The 18923-nt window shown below is 38.8% G+C and overlaps 2 protein-coding genes across 2 annotated transcripts in view; one reads left to right on the top strand and one right to left on the bottom strand.

Moving 5' to 3' along the window:
• Positions 1–4481, top strand: part of LOC137298930 (uncharacterized) — a 69881-nt gene extending 65400 nt beyond the window's left edge. The window contains exons 61-66 of the mRNA XM_067831314.1: positions 69–271; positions 1238–1320; positions 1566–1631; positions 2151–2274; positions 2741–2811; positions 3382–4481. Coding sequence (XP_067687415.1) covers positions 69–271; positions 1238–1320; positions 1566–1631; positions 2151–2274; positions 2741–2811; positions 3382–3423 — 589 coding nt within the window. The 3' untranslated portion in view covers positions 3424–4481. The remainder of the gene's footprint in view (positions 1–68; positions 272–1237; positions 1321–1565; positions 1632–2150; positions 2275–2740; positions 2812–3381) is intronic.
• Positions 4482–4645: 164 nt separating this feature from the next.
• LOC137297998 (ribosome biogenesis protein SLX9 homolog) lies at positions 4646–12766 on the bottom strand. Its single transcript, XM_067830016.1, has 5 exons — positions 12536–12766; positions 11646–11853; positions 11280–11427; positions 8520–8576; positions 4646–6505 (listed from the first exon to the last, which is right to left on the bottom strand). Exons 1-5 carry the CDS (start codon positions 12635–12637, stop codon positions 6376–6378), a joined length of 645 nt encoding a protein of 214 aa, XP_067686117.1. The 5' UTR covers positions 12638–12766; the 3' UTR covers positions 4646–6375.
• Positions 12767–18923: the final 6157 nt, after the last annotated feature.

Below are 18923 nucleotides of genomic sequence, written 5' to 3'. Positions count from 1 at the left end.
AACTTTCCGGACATAACATCTTTTTCCATGAACTCGCCCGATTCAAAAGAACATTGCTTGTTTCGTAGTTTCACAATGGAAGCTCTGATCAAACTGCCGGCGGGCTACGACGCCACCAAACACCCGATCCTTTGTACCAACAACAGCGTGTTGTGCCTGTATGTGGAGGCTGGTGTCCTGAAGGGTCAAGTGATGGCCACTGTCATCACCGGCGTCACCACCATCCCGGGTGATACATGGACCCATGTCGCCCTCAAGTACAATGCTCAGAGTAGGTTCCTTCTGACGAGCAGAGTGAGAGTGAGATGTGCTGTATGTGTGAGGGAGGGACTAACAGTGAGTGAATCAGAGACTGGTGGAATGTGTGTTCCGGAATGTTGAGTGAGTGAATGGCTTACTGTGTGATGGAGTGTGTGTGCAAAGGTGTGTGTGAGTGAAGGTTTCCGTGTGTGTAAAGACGTGTGTGAGTGAAGGGGTTTGTGGGTGAAGTGTGTGTGTGAAGTAGTGTGTGATGAAGTGAGTGAAGAGTGTGTGAGTGTGCATGTGTGTGAAGGCGTGTGTGAGAGCAAATGTGTGGGTGAGAATGAAGGTATGTGTAGGTGAAGTGTGGCGGCGAAGGTGTGTGTGTGCAGATGTTTGAGTGAAAGTGTGTGTATGAAGGTGTGTGAGTGAATGTGTGTGTGTGTGAAGGCGTGTGTTAGTGAAGGTGTGTTTGAGTATAATGCTCAGTGTAGGTTTCTTCTCACGATCAGAGTGAGGGTGTGATGGAGGGACGCAGTATGTGATGGATTAAGCGAGTGAGTGAATCAGAGACTGGTGGAATGTGTGATTGAGTGAATGTTGAGTGAGTGAATGACGTAGTGTGTAATGAGGTGAGTGAAGGTTTGCGTGTGTGAAGGCATATGCGAGTGAATGTGTGTGTATGAGTGAAGGGTGTGTGTGTGAAGGTGTGTGTGAGTGAAGGGTGTGTGTGTGTAAGGGTGTGTGTTAGTGAAAGTGTGTGTGAGTGAAGATATGTGTGAGCAAAGGTCTTTTGTGAGTGAAGGTGTGTGTGTAAAGAGTTCAGGAGAGTGAAAGTGTGTGGGAGTGAAAGTGAGTTCAAGTGAGAAAGTGAGGGAGAGTTGGTGAAGGAGTGGGTACGACTGAGTGAGCCAGATTTTTAACAAAAAACAAGAAACATATGACTTTTTGAAACGGAAATGGTGAGGCAATTAGCCACAACTTTTATATGTTGCAGTGAGAGAGTTGGACCTGATAGTAAATGGACCCAAGACAACCACAGATGCCCAACTCACATCAGTGGAACCAGGGCTTGTGTGGGTGAGTTCCAATCGTCATACTATTATGAACAAATCATTTCAGTGTGCATTAAGTGTTGAAATATAATATTTATGTCAAAAGATAAAAATGAACATTTAACATCACTGGTAATAGTTTTCGTTTATCTAAATAATATTTGGATTTTATAGTGGGTACAACAGATTTAAGATTTCTTTGTGTGAGTGAGTGAAACTCCTAATGCGCCAGCAAAGATAAATGTCCTCGCTAACCAACTCTGTTGCCAGGATGGGAATACGACCTTGTACATTGGCTATGATGGCTCTACCTATCTGAAAGGGGAGGTGGACGAGGTAGGTGATATACTACTCAAAGTTAAACAAGGAACACGCTAAGGTAAACAAAATAAAATAAAAAAAAAAAAAAAAAATTTCAATTACTTGTTTGAAATATATCCTGTCAGTTGATAGAGACAAACATAAATACACAACATTTTGAACAGTTACATGTGTCCTTTCAAACGACCTACAAAATAATCTGTTGTGTGAGGTCCATATCTGGGGTTCCCCACTGTCATATTGCAGCAATACTGCTTAAAATCGTAAAACTATAACACTCACTCAAAACAATATGCCATTCGTGCAGTTTTAGTGAATTTTCTAACCCAATTGCAAACCTGGATTTAAAAATCTTTCGAGGGATCATTTAACATTTAATCACTTATAATTAATATAGGGTCAACTTTAACAGTGAAATATAAATGACTCAGCTGAGGATGGTCATAAAATTCAGATATTGCCCACTCGATATTAAATAAAAAATGACTTTGAATTGTCTTAAACAATGTTTTTACATGATGATTTCGTTCTCAGATCCGGATATACAACCTCCAGATGGTGGAACTCAGTGCCAGTACGGAAGCTAGACATATACAGGAGGAGCCGTTCCGCTACCTACTAGGAGCCCATTACAACATGGAGGGAGCCACCAGTACATGTAAGTACATTGCAGAATTCCCACTTTTAATATATCACAACTTCCTTCATTTTTGTAGATTAAGGATCAGCTTTAGAGGTTTTCAAACTGCTGTTTTTATGAAAGCCAAAGATATTAACAAAAGTGAAAAAACCCTTTTCATATCCAAAACGCCTTATTTTTTTCTTTAAGAAAAGTCCTACCCCTGACTTTTAAATTTATCATCAGCTCTACAATCCAGCACACTGTCTAAACTGCACTATTTCTCCAGTCCCGATGAGTGCCAGTTTAGACAGATTCCACTGTACATTCTAGATTTGTTTTTGAACAATAAATGTTTTGATTTAATGATCCCCCAAAAGCAATACATGACCACTAATACTTTTGATATTTCATACAACTCAAACTTGTTAAAGAACACTGACTTTTTATGTAGTAAAATGTGTATCTCACCATGCAGTAAAGTATAATTACACTATGTCTGCAGCGACTGTTCTCAAGGACAAGGGATATCGAGGACTGGATGCTGTCATTGTGGGACAACCAGCTATTGTTCCTGTAAGTGATGCGAGAGTTGTTAACATCCTGTTTTACAGGCCATTAGTCATCTTGATGCAGTTTGTGATATTCAGACTGTGCATATTTAGGAAACCCCTATTCAGATATTCAGTAACCTACTCTTGTCGTACGAGGCGACTAATGGAATCAGGTGCTCAAGCTCATTGACTTGGTTGACACGTCATCATATCCCAATTGCATAGATCAGTGCTCATGCCGTTGATCACTGGATTATCTGTTCCAGACTCGATTATTCAGACCTCTGCCATATAGCTGGAACACTGCTGAATGTTGGGTAAACCTAACCTCTCACACGCACATTTAGATGGGCTACAGAGAGAGCTTTGCCAAAATACATATTTACTTATCAAAGGTTTTCTTATCTTAACCTTCAAACATGACATTCTGCAAAACATACAGAATCTTGTAGATGATCACACTGCACTATCCAGTATGTTACATTAACACTTTCAATACATTATAGATTACAAAAGAACAACATTCTGTCTTGTTTCTTTATGTTCAGGGTATCTGCAGAAAACAATTAAATCTAAATCTTTGTTATTCCAGAGTACTTCAGACCAAAAAGTGTTTGATTTGACCTTCAACTGAACAGACACCTAGACATTCCCTCTCCTTCACGTGAAGCCAGTGTATGCTCAACAGCAAAAGTTAGATGATCTTTTATATCCAGCTGGGTATACACAGAAAGGAAAACCATCAGTTAATATAATAAATTAATATTACATCACAATTAGGGTAGATTAGCATGTTGCTGCTTGACAAACACTGAACTTAACCCAAAGTGCAGAACAATGAGGACATAACTGAACAGATCATATTTCTCGCACAGCTTGTCAGAATTGATACTAGTAGTTGTTTGTAAGTATATTTATCATATGGGACTGTTCGTTATACAATAAAACTTTGTCAACTTAATAACTGGAAGCTTTAAAATATATTAAACAATCAATCTCTTAGAATCTTGGAGTGTTGAGTAAACTACATGCAATAACTCATGCTTTCAAACTTCAAAACCGATATTTTACTGAGGCATTCTATTTGTGAGGCCTGTTAAATTTCAGCAGTATGTAAGTGAGATTTAACACAGATTTTAGCAATATTTCAGCAATATCACAACGAAGGGCACCAGAAATGGGCTTCACACTATGTACCCATACTGGGAAATAAAACTGGGGTTTGGGTGACAAGCAGACACCTTAACCACCAGGCTACCCCACTGACTCCCAGCAGTACTTAAAGATTCAGATGGGAATTAACAACATTAGAGAGCTACTTAATCCTTCCCTGGTTAGAGCTTCTTAATCTTTCCCTGGTTAGAGCTACTTAATCCTTCCCTGGTTAGAGCTTCTTAATCTTTCCCTGGTTAGAGCTACTTAATCCTTCCCTGGTGAAGTTTCAAATAAATGTTCTGGATAGTACGAAAAATGAATTACACATGTGCCATGAACACATACATCCAATTAGACAGCTATTAAGAGCTTACCATTACATGTTACATAAACTTTACATTTATAAAAAATAGTAGACAACAGTTGTTTTAAACAACTATGATGAATATTGTATTTTTACCTCAAGTTTACAACAGTCATGTTAATAACCAATACATTCCTGTAAATATTTTTTGTATTAAATATTTCTATTTTTCATGTTGTGTGTCTAGTATTTTGTTCAAAGGTTGATCATTTTCAGCAGCTGGAAAATGCCACCACAACTTCAAAAACGTATGAACACTGTCTTAAAGAAGAACGTATCAGCATATACTAGAAGCTGACCACTTTTGGGTAAAGCAAGGCATACAGATCCATCAACATAAATTACAAAACAAGTTTATTTCATATATTCAACAATAATATTTGAACACCCAATTCTATACATTGGAACTTCAGTTGAAGATTTAAATAACAAGAATGAATGTTTAAAGCAGACCCCTGTCTATCTGTAAAATACAGACTTAAAGAGATGCTTAGAATGGTCAGAATAGACCCCTCACAGTCACATAAAGATAGTAAAAGGAGATCAGCCCTAAACTACTCTGGGGGTCTGGCTAGATCTGATAAGTTTAGACATACAATGCAGTTGAAGATCAAAGGGTCCAAACTGCTTCATATACCCATTGTTACCTATGGTTAAATTACACTACAAATTTCTTTACAATACGTTTCTCATGACAAAAAACCCACAATGCGCTGTTTGTGTATATAAAGTGTTATCACTGGTAAAAAGAACACTGGTGTTGTTTAATTACATGAACACACAATACCATTTTAAGTGGTCAGATGTAACACATGGTACAACTGGGAGGATACATCCTCAATAAAGTACAGATTCTAGAACTGTTTTTTGGGGGGTTGAGTCTCCTTTGGGACTCCTTTAGATAGGTGTGTTCAGTTTAACACTGTCATGAAAAATATATCTTCACTACTAACAACACACTGAATGTAAAAAAGAGAAGTGAACTACCATCCAATCTGTCCATATGTAATTTGATTAAGCCTCAAGGCTTATTCTGTCTAACATTTGCTCATAAGAACAAATAAAGGAGCACATGACAATACACATGCTCCCTTACTTATTTCCAGAATTTCACCCACAGTGCAATACATACAGTTTGAGAAGAATACTGGAGTACTTGTACTGTCATGTGTTCCCTTACTTGTTTCCATGAGTATATTTAACTCCATTTCATGAATCATGTCAGAAAGAAAAGCAATTTGAAAGAATCAGGTGCTCTTTAATTCTTTTGAGTAGTATATGACAGAAGTGTTCAACATTCGTAGAACAGGTCATACAAATTAATTTTGACAAAACTATGGTTCAGAAGCAACAGATCATTTGAAGTCCAAATCAGTGATCTGCAAACTCTTCAAACAAAGAGAGACAACTCTGCAGCACACCAATTTTTCAGATGAGATGTTCTGAATAATCAATGGGATTATGTTGATGACCTTATCAAACATGTCTCCGGTGAAGCCAGGTCCTCAATCAATCATAATTTAGTTAAAGTTAAGTATGTTCAATAAACCTTGAAAACAGACATTGAAAGCTTCAAATGCAGACAAAAGTGCCATCATGAGGCATAGGATTCGGTTGCTCTTTATCACATTAAGAGATATGTGAACACCAAAAGAATTATTAGTGAACTCCACATTATTTGGCCAAAGATTTACCAAAATGACATTCCATTGTGGTCTCGTATTTCTTTCCAGACGCTCCCAACAATGCCACCCACAACCCAAATAACCTACCCTCTAACCCCTTAAACACTATACTCTCTCCCCATACATTTAAACCTCCCAAACAACATACATTCTCACGTTGCACACCATACACTCTAAGACCCCATACACATTCCTCTCAATATGAAGAGTGTCTCAAATTTGACACACCCTTCAGTGCCACCCCATAAGCTCAAAATTCTCACCATCATACATCCTGTCTTCAAACTCCACAAGCCCAACTCTATACTCCCACCTGTACAAAGATTATCCTCCCCGTTCCCTCCTCAAAGAACACTCAGCATCATACCCCAATCCCCCCAGATCACGTATCCATCTCTTCTTCATCCTCTTGCTTCAGCTTGTTCTGCAGATGTTCGACAATAGTGCCTGTTGGGTTCTCGATGAAGGCAGGATGCTCCAGGACTTGCTTGAAGATGTTCATATCAGACAACCTGTGTACAAGATATGTTACTGTACATACAATCAAATTAAAATATACTTCTCTGCATTAAAAACACAACACCAGTTTTAAACAATATTTACAACTCAATATTGAACACAGTGCATGATAGGTAAAACGATAAATGTGAACAAAACAAAATTGAAATGGTACAGAAGATGTCTTTATGAATTCATGTCTCTGTAAACAGGCAGGGGGTTGCAGACGTTCAGTATCCTGTGTGTTTGCCTTGAGCGATGATGAGAGCCTGCACTCTGCTGCGCATAGACATGCACAGACGAGCACAGAATCTCTGTAGAATAACTTGCCACTGTTGTTGGACAGCTGCTTTCAGTTCTGCAATGGTCATGAGTGGACTTGGAAGGGCTCTAATTCTGCGACTGAGCTCATCCCACAAATGCTTGATGGGGTTCATGTCTAGATATCCAGATGACCAGTTCCTCACAGGGACCTGGTTGTTGTTTAGAAATGCCCGCATGACGGCACTGCTGCCAAATCCGTCCACTTCAACAATGCAGTTCGGTGCCAGTCTTTCACCTTGGCATCTATAGATTTGATATCTTCCATCAGCGAAGCTGAATTTCGATTTTTCTGAGAAAATGACATTTCACCATGGAATGTTGCCCAAGAAACCCTTGTTCTGGTCCCAGTTGAGTCTGTCGCTGCAGTGACGTGGTGTCAGGATCTGCTGATGCATGGGCACCAACAGTGTAGACCATGACCAGCAAGATATTGACAGACAGTACATGCACTGATCCTTGTCTGCCTTGTCCCTATGGTTGTTCCTGCTGTTGCTGTAGCTGTCTGAAATCGATTCTGGAGGTGCTCGAGGAGAATGTTCCAATCCTGACATAATGTCGTTACACGTGGTACACCTGGACGTGGACGGTTAGCAATGTTTCCTGTTATGCTGAATTGGTTTCAATGGCTGGATATGGTCAATGGATGGACACTAAAGTGCCTGGCAACAACTCCTCCTGTTCTTCCAGTGCTTGGTTCTTGTTATTGTTGTTGAAGCGTGGCATCCTTGCGACAAGTGACGGGAGGCCAAGGTATTGCATGTCCACTCTATGCATTTCAGGAACATGTTGCGTTCGGGCGATTTGTTCCATTTGGTGAGTTCTTCCTTATGCAAGGACAATATCTTTAAGAATTTGGATTCGAATTCAAAACACTGACCGTCATGTTGACAAGTTACGTGACAAACTTGAGTGATTGTATCAAATTACTCTTGCAGACACTCTTCTTCATAATTTAAAAAATCAGTCTTGCCTTTTTAATTCCTCCAAGTATAAGATTCTATTCTGAAGGGAAACCTCTTCGCATTCAAATCAGTGGGCACCTAAATAGATGGTTGAATCAGAACTTTAAGGTATATCAGCACGAAAGGTTGGAACAATTCAACCCAACAACCAGACCAGTGTGTCCATTTTAATACTAATAGAGATAATTCTGATGATACAGGGATGAGAATGGAAATTTTCATTTACAGCTGAAAACTAGTCGGGGGTCTGGGGGATTTTGGCATTTTACACACTAAATATGGCTTCTAAAATCAATATTAACACTGTATATATATTTAGACGTTTCAGAAAAATGACCCTGGGGATGTAAAAAAACGCGGATTTCCGCGGATCCGCGGAAATTTCTCATCCCTGGATGATAGAGTTGTGGTCAGTTTGTAAGTAATTGAGTCTGGACTAGATAATCAAAAATGGATAGAATGAGATGAATCAACCCAGTCAGCAAGTCTGGATACCTCATCCTGTTTGCTGCCTCTAATGACAAGCATGGGTTGCTGAAGATCTTCACAGTACCACAGTGTTCAAACTTGAAACTTGAAATATAATGAAATCATGAGTTCCATCACAAATCCACTAATCACATATGCGCCATGTTTAAGAGATCACCTTGACCTTTATGCATGTCACCTTGACCTTTATACAATAGTCACCAACATTTCATTAGGTATGATTTGTAACCATGGTTACAGTTTGGGAACTTACATTTGCTTCCTCCTCTTCCTCTCCTTGGCCACGCCTCTCACCTTCTCAGGATTTGACCTGAAAGTGGAACATCAAGATAGAGATGACTCCTCAGACCATGACCTGGATCATAGGAAACACAGTTAATAACTAAAACACTTTCAAAAGCTGGCAGTACTTCTGCTTGCTCTGAGTCCAGTGCATGTTAAGTCATACAAGTCAATTTCCAGAAGTAAACACTAAAACATGAAAGCTTTACTTTTAGCACTTACTGCAGAGAATGTTTAGTAACAGTGATCGTGACTTTATGATTGTGATTCATAAACATAAATGTCATGAACGCAAAAGTGCAGTGGGGAGGCATCTGCCTGTCAGGCTGAAGACCCAGGTTTGATCCCTGGTTGGTACCTAGGTACTTAAGGTACTTAAATCCACATGTCCAGTTCACAAAGTTGTAAAATGTGTACCCATAATGACGTACCGGGAGAGTGAGTGATTAGTTCATTGCTCAAAACACACAGCATGGCTGTATGATGCCCTGGGAGTTGAAAAAGAATTGGAATAGTACCATGGTATCCTGTGAGCAGAGATAGCAATGGACAGTCCCTGTCAAACTGTTGACATATATGTGCAATCTCTAATTTTTAACTTTAAGCTCGTCACTTGGTGAACACAGCACTCATCAATATTCCAGCGATATGACGACAGTGTGTGACTAGATATTCCAGTGAATGAAATCATAAGTATTGAACTACTCAGTTGGGATCCACTGGCATTCACAACCAGTTACCAGCTAAGTTAGTGAGCCGAATCACCCGAACTTCTGTGAAAGATATTGGTTGCTGAAGATGATTTCTGAGAATGGTCTCCACATGTGTAAATATGAGCATTAAAGGGTCACTGATCCAGTGCAATTTCCGTGGACTGGTTGTTATTGTTTTTCTCCCATGTGTACCCAGATGATATCATTGAATTCCATCTGAGGCCATTTACCCAATCTGGGCCCTCTATCACATTCACAATATACAGTCAAGTCTCGATAATCCAACCTCCATTTACCTGACAATCGGCTTACTCCAACACATTTGTTGGTAACAAATTGAATAAATGTAACTTTGTCTCTTTTATTTAGTCTGACATCCTCGTTAATCTGACAATTTGAAGAGCAACGGACGATGTCGGATTAACGAGACTTGACTGTACAAAGCAAAGGGACCCGAGAACCATGTTATCAAGAACCAGTAAAAATTCTGAAATACCATCCATCTACTCATGCAACAAAAACAAAAGCAACAACCAGTCAAAGGAAATTCCTCTGGACGAGTGTCCCTTTAATAGACTGGATTTGTTGGAAACCACTCTCATTCACCAAACAAGTCAGTGAGCTGGATGACCCAAATTCATTACTTGTCTACTGTGAAAGATGTGGGTTGTTGACGATGAATTCTAACGATGATATGCTGATGCATGATATCTTGATGGATGATTTATTGATGCATGATATACTGATGAATGATACACTGGTACATGATATACTGATGCATGATATAATGATGTAGGATATACTGATGCATGATATACTGATGAATGATACACTGATACATGATATACTGATGCATGATATAATGATGTAGGATATACTGATGCATGATATACTGATGAATGATACACTGGTACATGATATACTGATGCATGATATAATGATGTAGGATATACTGATGCATGATATACTGATGAATGATACACTGGTACATGATATACTGATGCATGATATAATGATGTAGGATATACTGATGCATGATATACTGATGAATGATACACTGGTACATGATATACTGATGCATGATATAATGATGTAGGATATACTGATGCATGATATACTGATGAATGATACACTGGTACATGATATACTGATGCACGATATAATGATGTAGATATATTGATGCATGATATACTGATGAATGATACACTGGTACATGATATACAGATGCATGATATAATGATGTAGATATATTAATGCATGATATACTGATGAATGATACACTGGTACATGATATACTGATGCATGATATAATGATGTAGGATATACTGATGAATGATATAATGATGTAGATATATTGACGCATGATATACTGATGAATGATACACTGGTACATGATATACTGATGCATGATATAATGATGTAGGATATACTGATGCATGATATAATGATGTAGATATATTGACGCATGATATACTGATGAATGATACACTGGTACATGATATACTGATGCATGATATAATGATGTAGGATATACTGATGCATGATATACTGATGAATGATACACTGGTACATGATATACTGATGCATGATATAATGATGTAGGATATACTGATGAATGATATACTGCTACGTGATATACTGTTGCATGATATAATGATGTAGGATATACTGATGCATGATATACTGATGAATGATATACTGCTACGTGATATACTGATGCATGATATAATGATGTAGGATATATTGATGCATGATATACTGATGAATGATACACTGGTACATGATATACTGATGTAGGATATACTGATGCATGATACACTGATGAATGATACACTGGTACATGATATACTGATGCATGATATAATGATGTAGGATATACTGATGAATGATATACTGCTACGTGATATATTGACGCATGATATACTGATGAATGATACACTGGTACATGATATACTGGTACATGATATACTGTTGCATGATATACTGATGTATGATATACTGATGTATGATATACTGACTGCCTGTTGGACCTGCTTCCTTCCTTCATCAGTAACTCCAGCGTGGGGAGTGCCTCCTCCATCACTGACATGTCACCTACGATGGGGGTCTTCTCTCGCTTCTTCTTGTCCTTGGCCTTCTGTTTGGCTGCCTTCACTGCATCAATTTCTGTCAAGTAGAGATGCCAATTAACTTCTGAGCGCCGATATTGTGTGTTATTTCTCAAGAATCATTTTGTTGTTTAGTCCATAAATATATGTTTGAAATATGACCCATGGTGTTAAAATAACATAACCAATAACACTTCACTAGTTTCAGTGATGTGCTCACAACACATTATTGCACGTTACTGCACACTGTTTTACATCAACATGTTCAATACCCACTCTGCATGAAAACTTCATGTCTGATTTTTCTCTTGTCCTTTTTCTTGAGATTCAATCCTTTGAACGTTTTGCTGGTCACTGTACTGCGAGCGTCGAAGTCTGGCAGTTTCTGAGCAAGGGCTTTGTTGTCTATTTTCAGTGAACCGAAAATGTTGTCAGACATTGACATATTCCTTGGGAGGACTGCATCTTTAGAGGAACCTTTTGTCTGGAAGTGGAGAAAATAGGAATATGAAACTGAAGGCTGAATCTGCTACATGGCCTAAGAAATAACTTTGTAAGAATTCTGAGCCTGGTCTTCACATGTGTAAATATAGGTATTAAAGGGTCACCCATCCAAAGCAATTTCTGTTGACTGGTTTTTATGTTTTTTATTGTTATTTTCCCGTGAGTACCCGGATGATATCCCAGAATTCATGCAGAGGCCATCAACCTAATCTGTGCCCTGTCTCACATATCACAATATGTATACAACATATGTACAAAGCAAATTTTATCACGAACCATTTAAAATTCTGAAATAGCATCCATGTACTCATGGGATAAAAACAATAAGAAAAGCAACAACCAGTCAACGGAAATTAATCTGAATCAGCGTCCCTCTAAGTGTCTGGATTTCACTGCAACTCATCTGTTTTAGATGGAGTGTATGTATTTACACGACACAAATATTCACAAAATAACATTCTCTTAAATATTATACCCCAACTGTACATAAACGTAAACTGAAAACCAACTAAGACATCATAATAAAACATCAGTCTCAGATGGCACCAGTTGAGATCATTCCAGAAGTGCATGCAAAATATGCCAAACAGTACTTGTAAGTTGTACAATATCATAAACACATTGAAACACATTGTCTAGTTTGTGCCCGTGACTCAACTGACCACATTTGGTTTGGTTTTGTCGACTACACTTGTCTTCTCTTCTTTCTTTGGTTTAATAGGAGTGTTGTGTAACTTAGATCGTTGTCGCTTCACTTTCCCCATGTTGGACGTTAGTTTTGAGTCAGAAACACCAAAATAACACAAGTTATGTTTAACAACACTTGCACTGCGTGGGCGCAGCCATTTTGTTTCATAGAAAGATTTACCTCCCTTCGGTAAGGGCGTATTTCGAACTACACTCCAGGGAGGTAACTCGTCGAGGCTTAATGAGAGCAATCTCCACGACGGATCAATATTCTGGTTTGTATTGAATGGGTTCTCACTTTTCAGAAACGAAATAGTGCTTACAGGTTTATGGTCTTAAATTACCAGCTTGATTATGACGTTTGACTGGTTAATCGTGTCATTTCTATTTCCATTTCATTTCTCTCTTTCGTGGACATGGTGCACAGACAAAATGTTTACATTTAACGAACCAAGTCAGTCTGAAATCGAAATATCATACCTCAGTGAGTGAACACAATAGATTAATGTACATGAGGTAAATATTCATAGAAAATATCTGCGTACACCCACGTGTGCACACGCGCGCGCACGCACACGCACAGACACGCGCGCGAGCGCGCATGCATAGTTTCACCAGCCTGGAAATTGCTGGGACATTGCAGAATCCGGCGAAAAACTGAACCTACTCAGTCTACAACATAAGTGCCCCAAGCATCATGATCACGGTTTACGACTTTTGTTTCGTATGAAATGTCGGCAAGGAAGACCCCAGCAGATAGAAAGTGTTTTCAATTTTGGTTGAGATGGTGCCAGAACTGCACAACATGTCTGCATATTCGCTCCCCACCTAAAAAATCCGATAACATAATTTTCTCACGATTTTCGTCTTTCGTCCAAAACAATTGTTGCCAAAGTCTTTACTCATCCTCATAAACATTCTCAAATAATCATTTTTTCCAGCCAGATTGGTAAAGTAGCGTTCGTTTCCTTAGCAACAATTTACAGACACATAGGATGTAACTTAGCTTTTAGAGGTTACAGGAATCGTGGCCACTGAACCAGTACAACTCTAGGTTGTCATGCAAGTGTTGAGGGGACCTTAACCGAAGATCTCTTCTGTGGTGGCACCGACAAGATACATTGGGAAATGGAGGAAAACTGTTACAAGGACTTGTCATGTATAGAGAGTGGTTATCTACTATCGCTTTCATGTCACCACCACATGCCCGTCAGTCTAAACTTTCAGAATTCTTCTTTTTAAATTGTTCGTTGAATAAATTCAACCTTTGCATAACTCAAGATGGACGCTCTGACATATGCTGCAATCCCTGTGATTTTAACACACACACACACACACACACACACACACACACACACACACACACACACACACACACACACACACACACACACACACACACACACACACACACACACACACACACACACACACACACATGAAGTAAATATACATGAAATCTACTTTTTGATTTGTTGGTCTGCCGTCTCGAAGTTGGGATAACTCGATATTTTTTCCTTGGTCCCATAAACATCTAGACAACAGTGCTCGACTGTACTTATTTTCTTCACTCATCATAATCTTCCATATCTTGCAGCTGCTTCTGCAGACACTTACGTTTGGGGATATACTTTTGGCATGTGTCCCCCATTGTTTCGGCCACGAAGGACGAACAGAGAATCTGCCCTGTTGACACCAGCGTCAGACAGGGCAAAACACGTGAAGATCTGTGTTAGAAATGGTCTTATGCAGCCCTTCGTGGTTGACACACGTCATCGTACACCCGTTGTGTACATGTTGAAGATACTCATGCTGTTGATCACTTGTTTGTCTGGGTCAGACTCGATTTTGTACACACTGCCGTACAGAGGTGTAATATTGCATACTGTGGCATAAAACAATTTAACATACAGGACTGTTCACGCCAGATCATTATCATGACTGTCACATTATGTTAAATATTAGTTATGGTATGACATTCTGGCCATATGTAATAGTAATATATCATAAAGGTATTTATTTTTGATTTTATGAATTGTGTTATTTTACTGCGCTTTTTCATAAATTCAGAGTCAAAAGCCTCTGTAAGATGCGGGCATAACTAGAATAAACCCAAGGAAGGTGATTTATATTTCCTAACGGCGTTGGCTGACTATTCATGCTGTCAACCACTCGTTTGTCAAATAGTGACCGTCTTTTGTGACGGATATATTTCAGTGTAACATCCTGGTATCTTGGACATTGTATCACTTTCGGCCAAAGTAATGTATATAAAACTCTACTGTTTCAATACTGCTATCTATCTAAATGTGTGTGTGAGACATATAGATAGATAGATAGATAGATAGATAGATAGATAGATAGAGAGAGAAAGAGAGAGAGAGAGGAGGGGGATGAGTGAGAAAATGGGAGAAAGAAAGAGGAGGAGAATGAGAGCATCTGCGCGTCACTTCTCTTTGTGCGCGTATCAATTTTATATTGACATTTTGAAAAAATAATTTTGACTTGGCTGCGTCCCGATAATCCATTTTTCCACTATAAGAACTGCCTGCAAAAGCGAGTGTGATTGAATCTGCAACTTATTAAAGCGTGCTAAACCTTCCAAGCTGTATTTCTGAGAGAGAAAAAACAATATGTCCCCCCTCGTCACTTTTTTCTATCAATTTTTAAAATAAAAGTTCTATCGCCCTCGTCACTTTTGAAAAAACTGTGCCCGTGAAACATTTAATTTTTTTATGCAGCCCAAGTTCCCAACTTCCCCACAGTCCCACCCACAAATCCCAGCCCCACCCCAACCCCTCCTCTACGTGCGCATACCATTTTATTTAGGCCGTGGCCCGTAAACCACATAGCAGGATGTTGATGCACATTGCAGGGACCAAGCCGTCAAAGAATCTGTTGTTTGAAACATACCGACAAATTTAGAATACACTGAGCCTTTATACATACGTCTTAGTGATGACAATCCCAGAAAACTGACTAGGTGAATCTGACATATTTGTGTTTCCGATCGGAAGCAAGGACCTTACGTATCTGTTCGCCGAAAATTTGGGTCATGCGTTGGAATGCTGTATCCAACTGGTTACGTGATCAGAAATAACGAAAACTGGGGAGAGAAGGGGCACAATTAGACACAAGCTAATGAATACCCATCCGCATGCTCCCCTGATACGTCACACAGTTCATGAATCACAATAGTGATCAGAAATAACGAAAACTGGGGAGAGAAGGGGCACAATTAGACACAAGCTAATGAATACCCACCAGCATGCTCCCCCTGATACGTCACACAGTTCATGAATCACAATTGTGATCAGAAATAACGAAAACTGGGGAGAGAAGGGGCACAATTAGACACAAGCTAATGAATACCCACCAGCATGCTCCCCCTGATACGTCACACAGTTCATGAATCACAATTGTGATCAGAAATAACGAAAACTGGGGAGAGAAGGGGCACAATTAGACACAAGCTAATGAATACCCACCAGCATGCTCCCCCTGATACGTCACACAGTTCATGAATCACAATTGTGATCGGAAATAACGAAAACTGGGGAGAGAAGGGGCACAATTAGACACAAGCTAATGAATACCCACCAGCATGCTCCCCTGATATGTCACACAGTTCATGAATCACAATTGTGATCAGAAATAACGAAAACTGGGGAGAGAAGGGGCACAATTAGACACAAGCTAATGAATACCCATCCGCATGCTCCCCCTGATACGTCACACAGTTCATGAATCACAATTGTGATCAGAAATAACGAAAACTGGGGAGAGAAGGGGCACAATTAGACACAAGCTAATGAATACCCATCCGCATGCTCCCCTGATACGTCACACAGTTCATGAATCACAATATTTCCCCTACTGTTTAGCATTCTAAGCAATGCTAAAACACTAAATGAAGCAAGTCTAGATTCTCTCGTGTTCTGAATCTCCATTCTCTGGGCTCCTTCTCAATTTGAATGGGTTTATTTGTTAAAATGAAACTTATGATATATTCAGAGACTATGGGTTAGTCTCCCACTTAGTTACACGTAGTCTGAATGAATGTTGTTATATGACGTCAATCTAAGTCCATTTATGGAGTAAATGAGCGAGAGTGGGTTATGATTTAACGTCACACTGGCAATATTTCAGTCAGCGTTTTCAGTGAGAGAAAGAGTGAGTAAAAATAAAAAATAAATTTAGATATTATTGTGACAAAAATAATGGAAGAAAAATATGAACACAAACCTTCCATAAACCGGATCGAGGTCATGTTGTGTTAGTAGCATTGTCACATATTGTGTTACTAGATTTCCCATGTTTGTCATCGGCTCATTAAACCAGCCTAGTCACTGATTTCATAACTTTGCTTTTCACTCATGAGCGGGATTATCTTGTACAATTTTCTCCTTAATTATATCTTATAATCTGAAAAACCCAGCGTTGATCAATGTTATATTTTAAGATGAAATCACATTGTCTAAAGTGCAATCATATCTTCTGATGAAGAAAATACATCACCATAGGTAAAAAAAGAAATAATAAATAATAAATAATAAATGTTATGTTTATTGTCTTTTACGACAGTTGTACATTGTGTTTTTACTGTTTCGGAATGAAACACAACCGCAGCAACAGCATCAAGAAAGAAAAAACAAACAAAAAAACAAAAAACAAAAACAAAAACCAAACCAAAGAAAAACAACCCCTCCTCCTACCCACCCCTACATCGTTTCCGTATGATGAATGACTTGACAGAGAAGACCACTGTAAGTCTTACGGCCACTTTGAACAACGGTTCCACTACATCACTGGATATCACCTTGATGTTGAGACAAAAGCTTCTATGCCCCACAAGATTACACACACTGAGATTCCATCATGAGTAAAACTTTGTAAAACTTTGTAAAATTTTGTAAAACTGTAGCTCTAGAATTACAACTTCTCGGTCGATTACCCCTCCAATACTTGTCTCATGACGTCATGAAAACCCATTAAATCCAGACATTCATGTTGAGCTTACAACAATCTGAATAGTGCCTTTGTTCTCTTCGTTATTTTATGAACTTGTTAATATTAGTTGTAGTTTTAACTGACCAGCCATAACGCAGAGAAGAATGTTGCTCACAGCGTTGACTAGCCGAGATCAAGTGACACGTAGAGCAAATACGGTCTTAATATACAGGTCTCTTTCACATCTGTTATATTTCTCACGCTCGTAAATATTTCCCTAAACTTGGCAAAGACACTAGAAGGAAACATTCGATATGGATTTATATTTTGAAAAGCGTTATCGCATCATAGCTCTTAGGGATATGCCATTTTTGTCAGGTCATGAAGTAGTGGACGAAACAGCAGCTCGCATGTTGGGCAGGTAATCATCAATCGTCACCATTGTACTAACGCATAGTTAATATTCAATGTTTCAAAATTATTTGAAGTTTAAACTGTACAATAATAATAAGTACAATAAATCTAATTACTAATGTTTTTGGAAACGAATCATTTTCTTCGCCCATCTTGGTGTCCTGTGGCTAAATGTAAACAGTAAATGTCCTGCAAATATCCCCATATCTCCTGCTCATTCAGCACGTAGTTCGGTCATTGTTTTCCAGCTATATGTATAAAGAACACAAGTTGAAGAGAGTGCCACTTCACCACTGTGCGATATTTATGACGATCGGAGAATGACATCTGCTCCCCCCCCCCCCCAACACACACACACACACTTTTCTACATAAACTACCCTCTGCTTACATACATACCTGATTGCTTCCTGTAGGTAGGCAAAAATGATGACATTCTTTACAATTCTTCTGTCCTTCTCAGACGGTGGAGACATAATCACCTTCTTGAAAAAACGATTATTTAGAAAAGGGAAGTGTTGATTTCTTTTAGGAAAACTATATAGTTTTAATATACCCAATTTTTGTTATAAAAACTTTGAACCAAGGTCCCATCCCCACATGGTTACAATGTGTGGAGTCCATTTGCTGGAATATTGCTAAAAGCGGGGTACACTAATCTCGTTCACTCGTTATTGTATTGTAAGATGTGTCGAAGTTCAGAATGTTTGAGGTACAATTCAGCTTGCTCGTACAATCACGATTCCAGTGATTTGATTGCTCTTGATTATTAGATGTTTGATGAAGACGACATTTAAAGCCCCAGTAAAGCTTTCGAAAACTATTTATCTTAAACATGTGGATGACATGTGTTTCTGTCCTAATTTCATATCATGGGAAAAAATACACTTAAAATGTAAAAGTAGACTATATTTTATTTAAAACTCGGATCATTAGCTGGCAGAAACATTATGCCATCTGATGAGGTTGGTGGATGTTAAACACGTAGTTTGCAAAGGCG

Source organism: Haliotis asinina, chromosome 10 (genome assembly GCF_037392515.1).
Source record: "Haliotis asinina isolate JCU_RB_2024 chromosome 10, JCU_Hal_asi_v2, whole genome shotgun sequence".
NCBI lineage: Eukaryota > Metazoa > Mollusca > Gastropoda > Lepetellida > Haliotidae > Haliotis > Haliotis asinina.
This window is presented reverse-complemented; position numbering and strand designations above follow the sequence as displayed.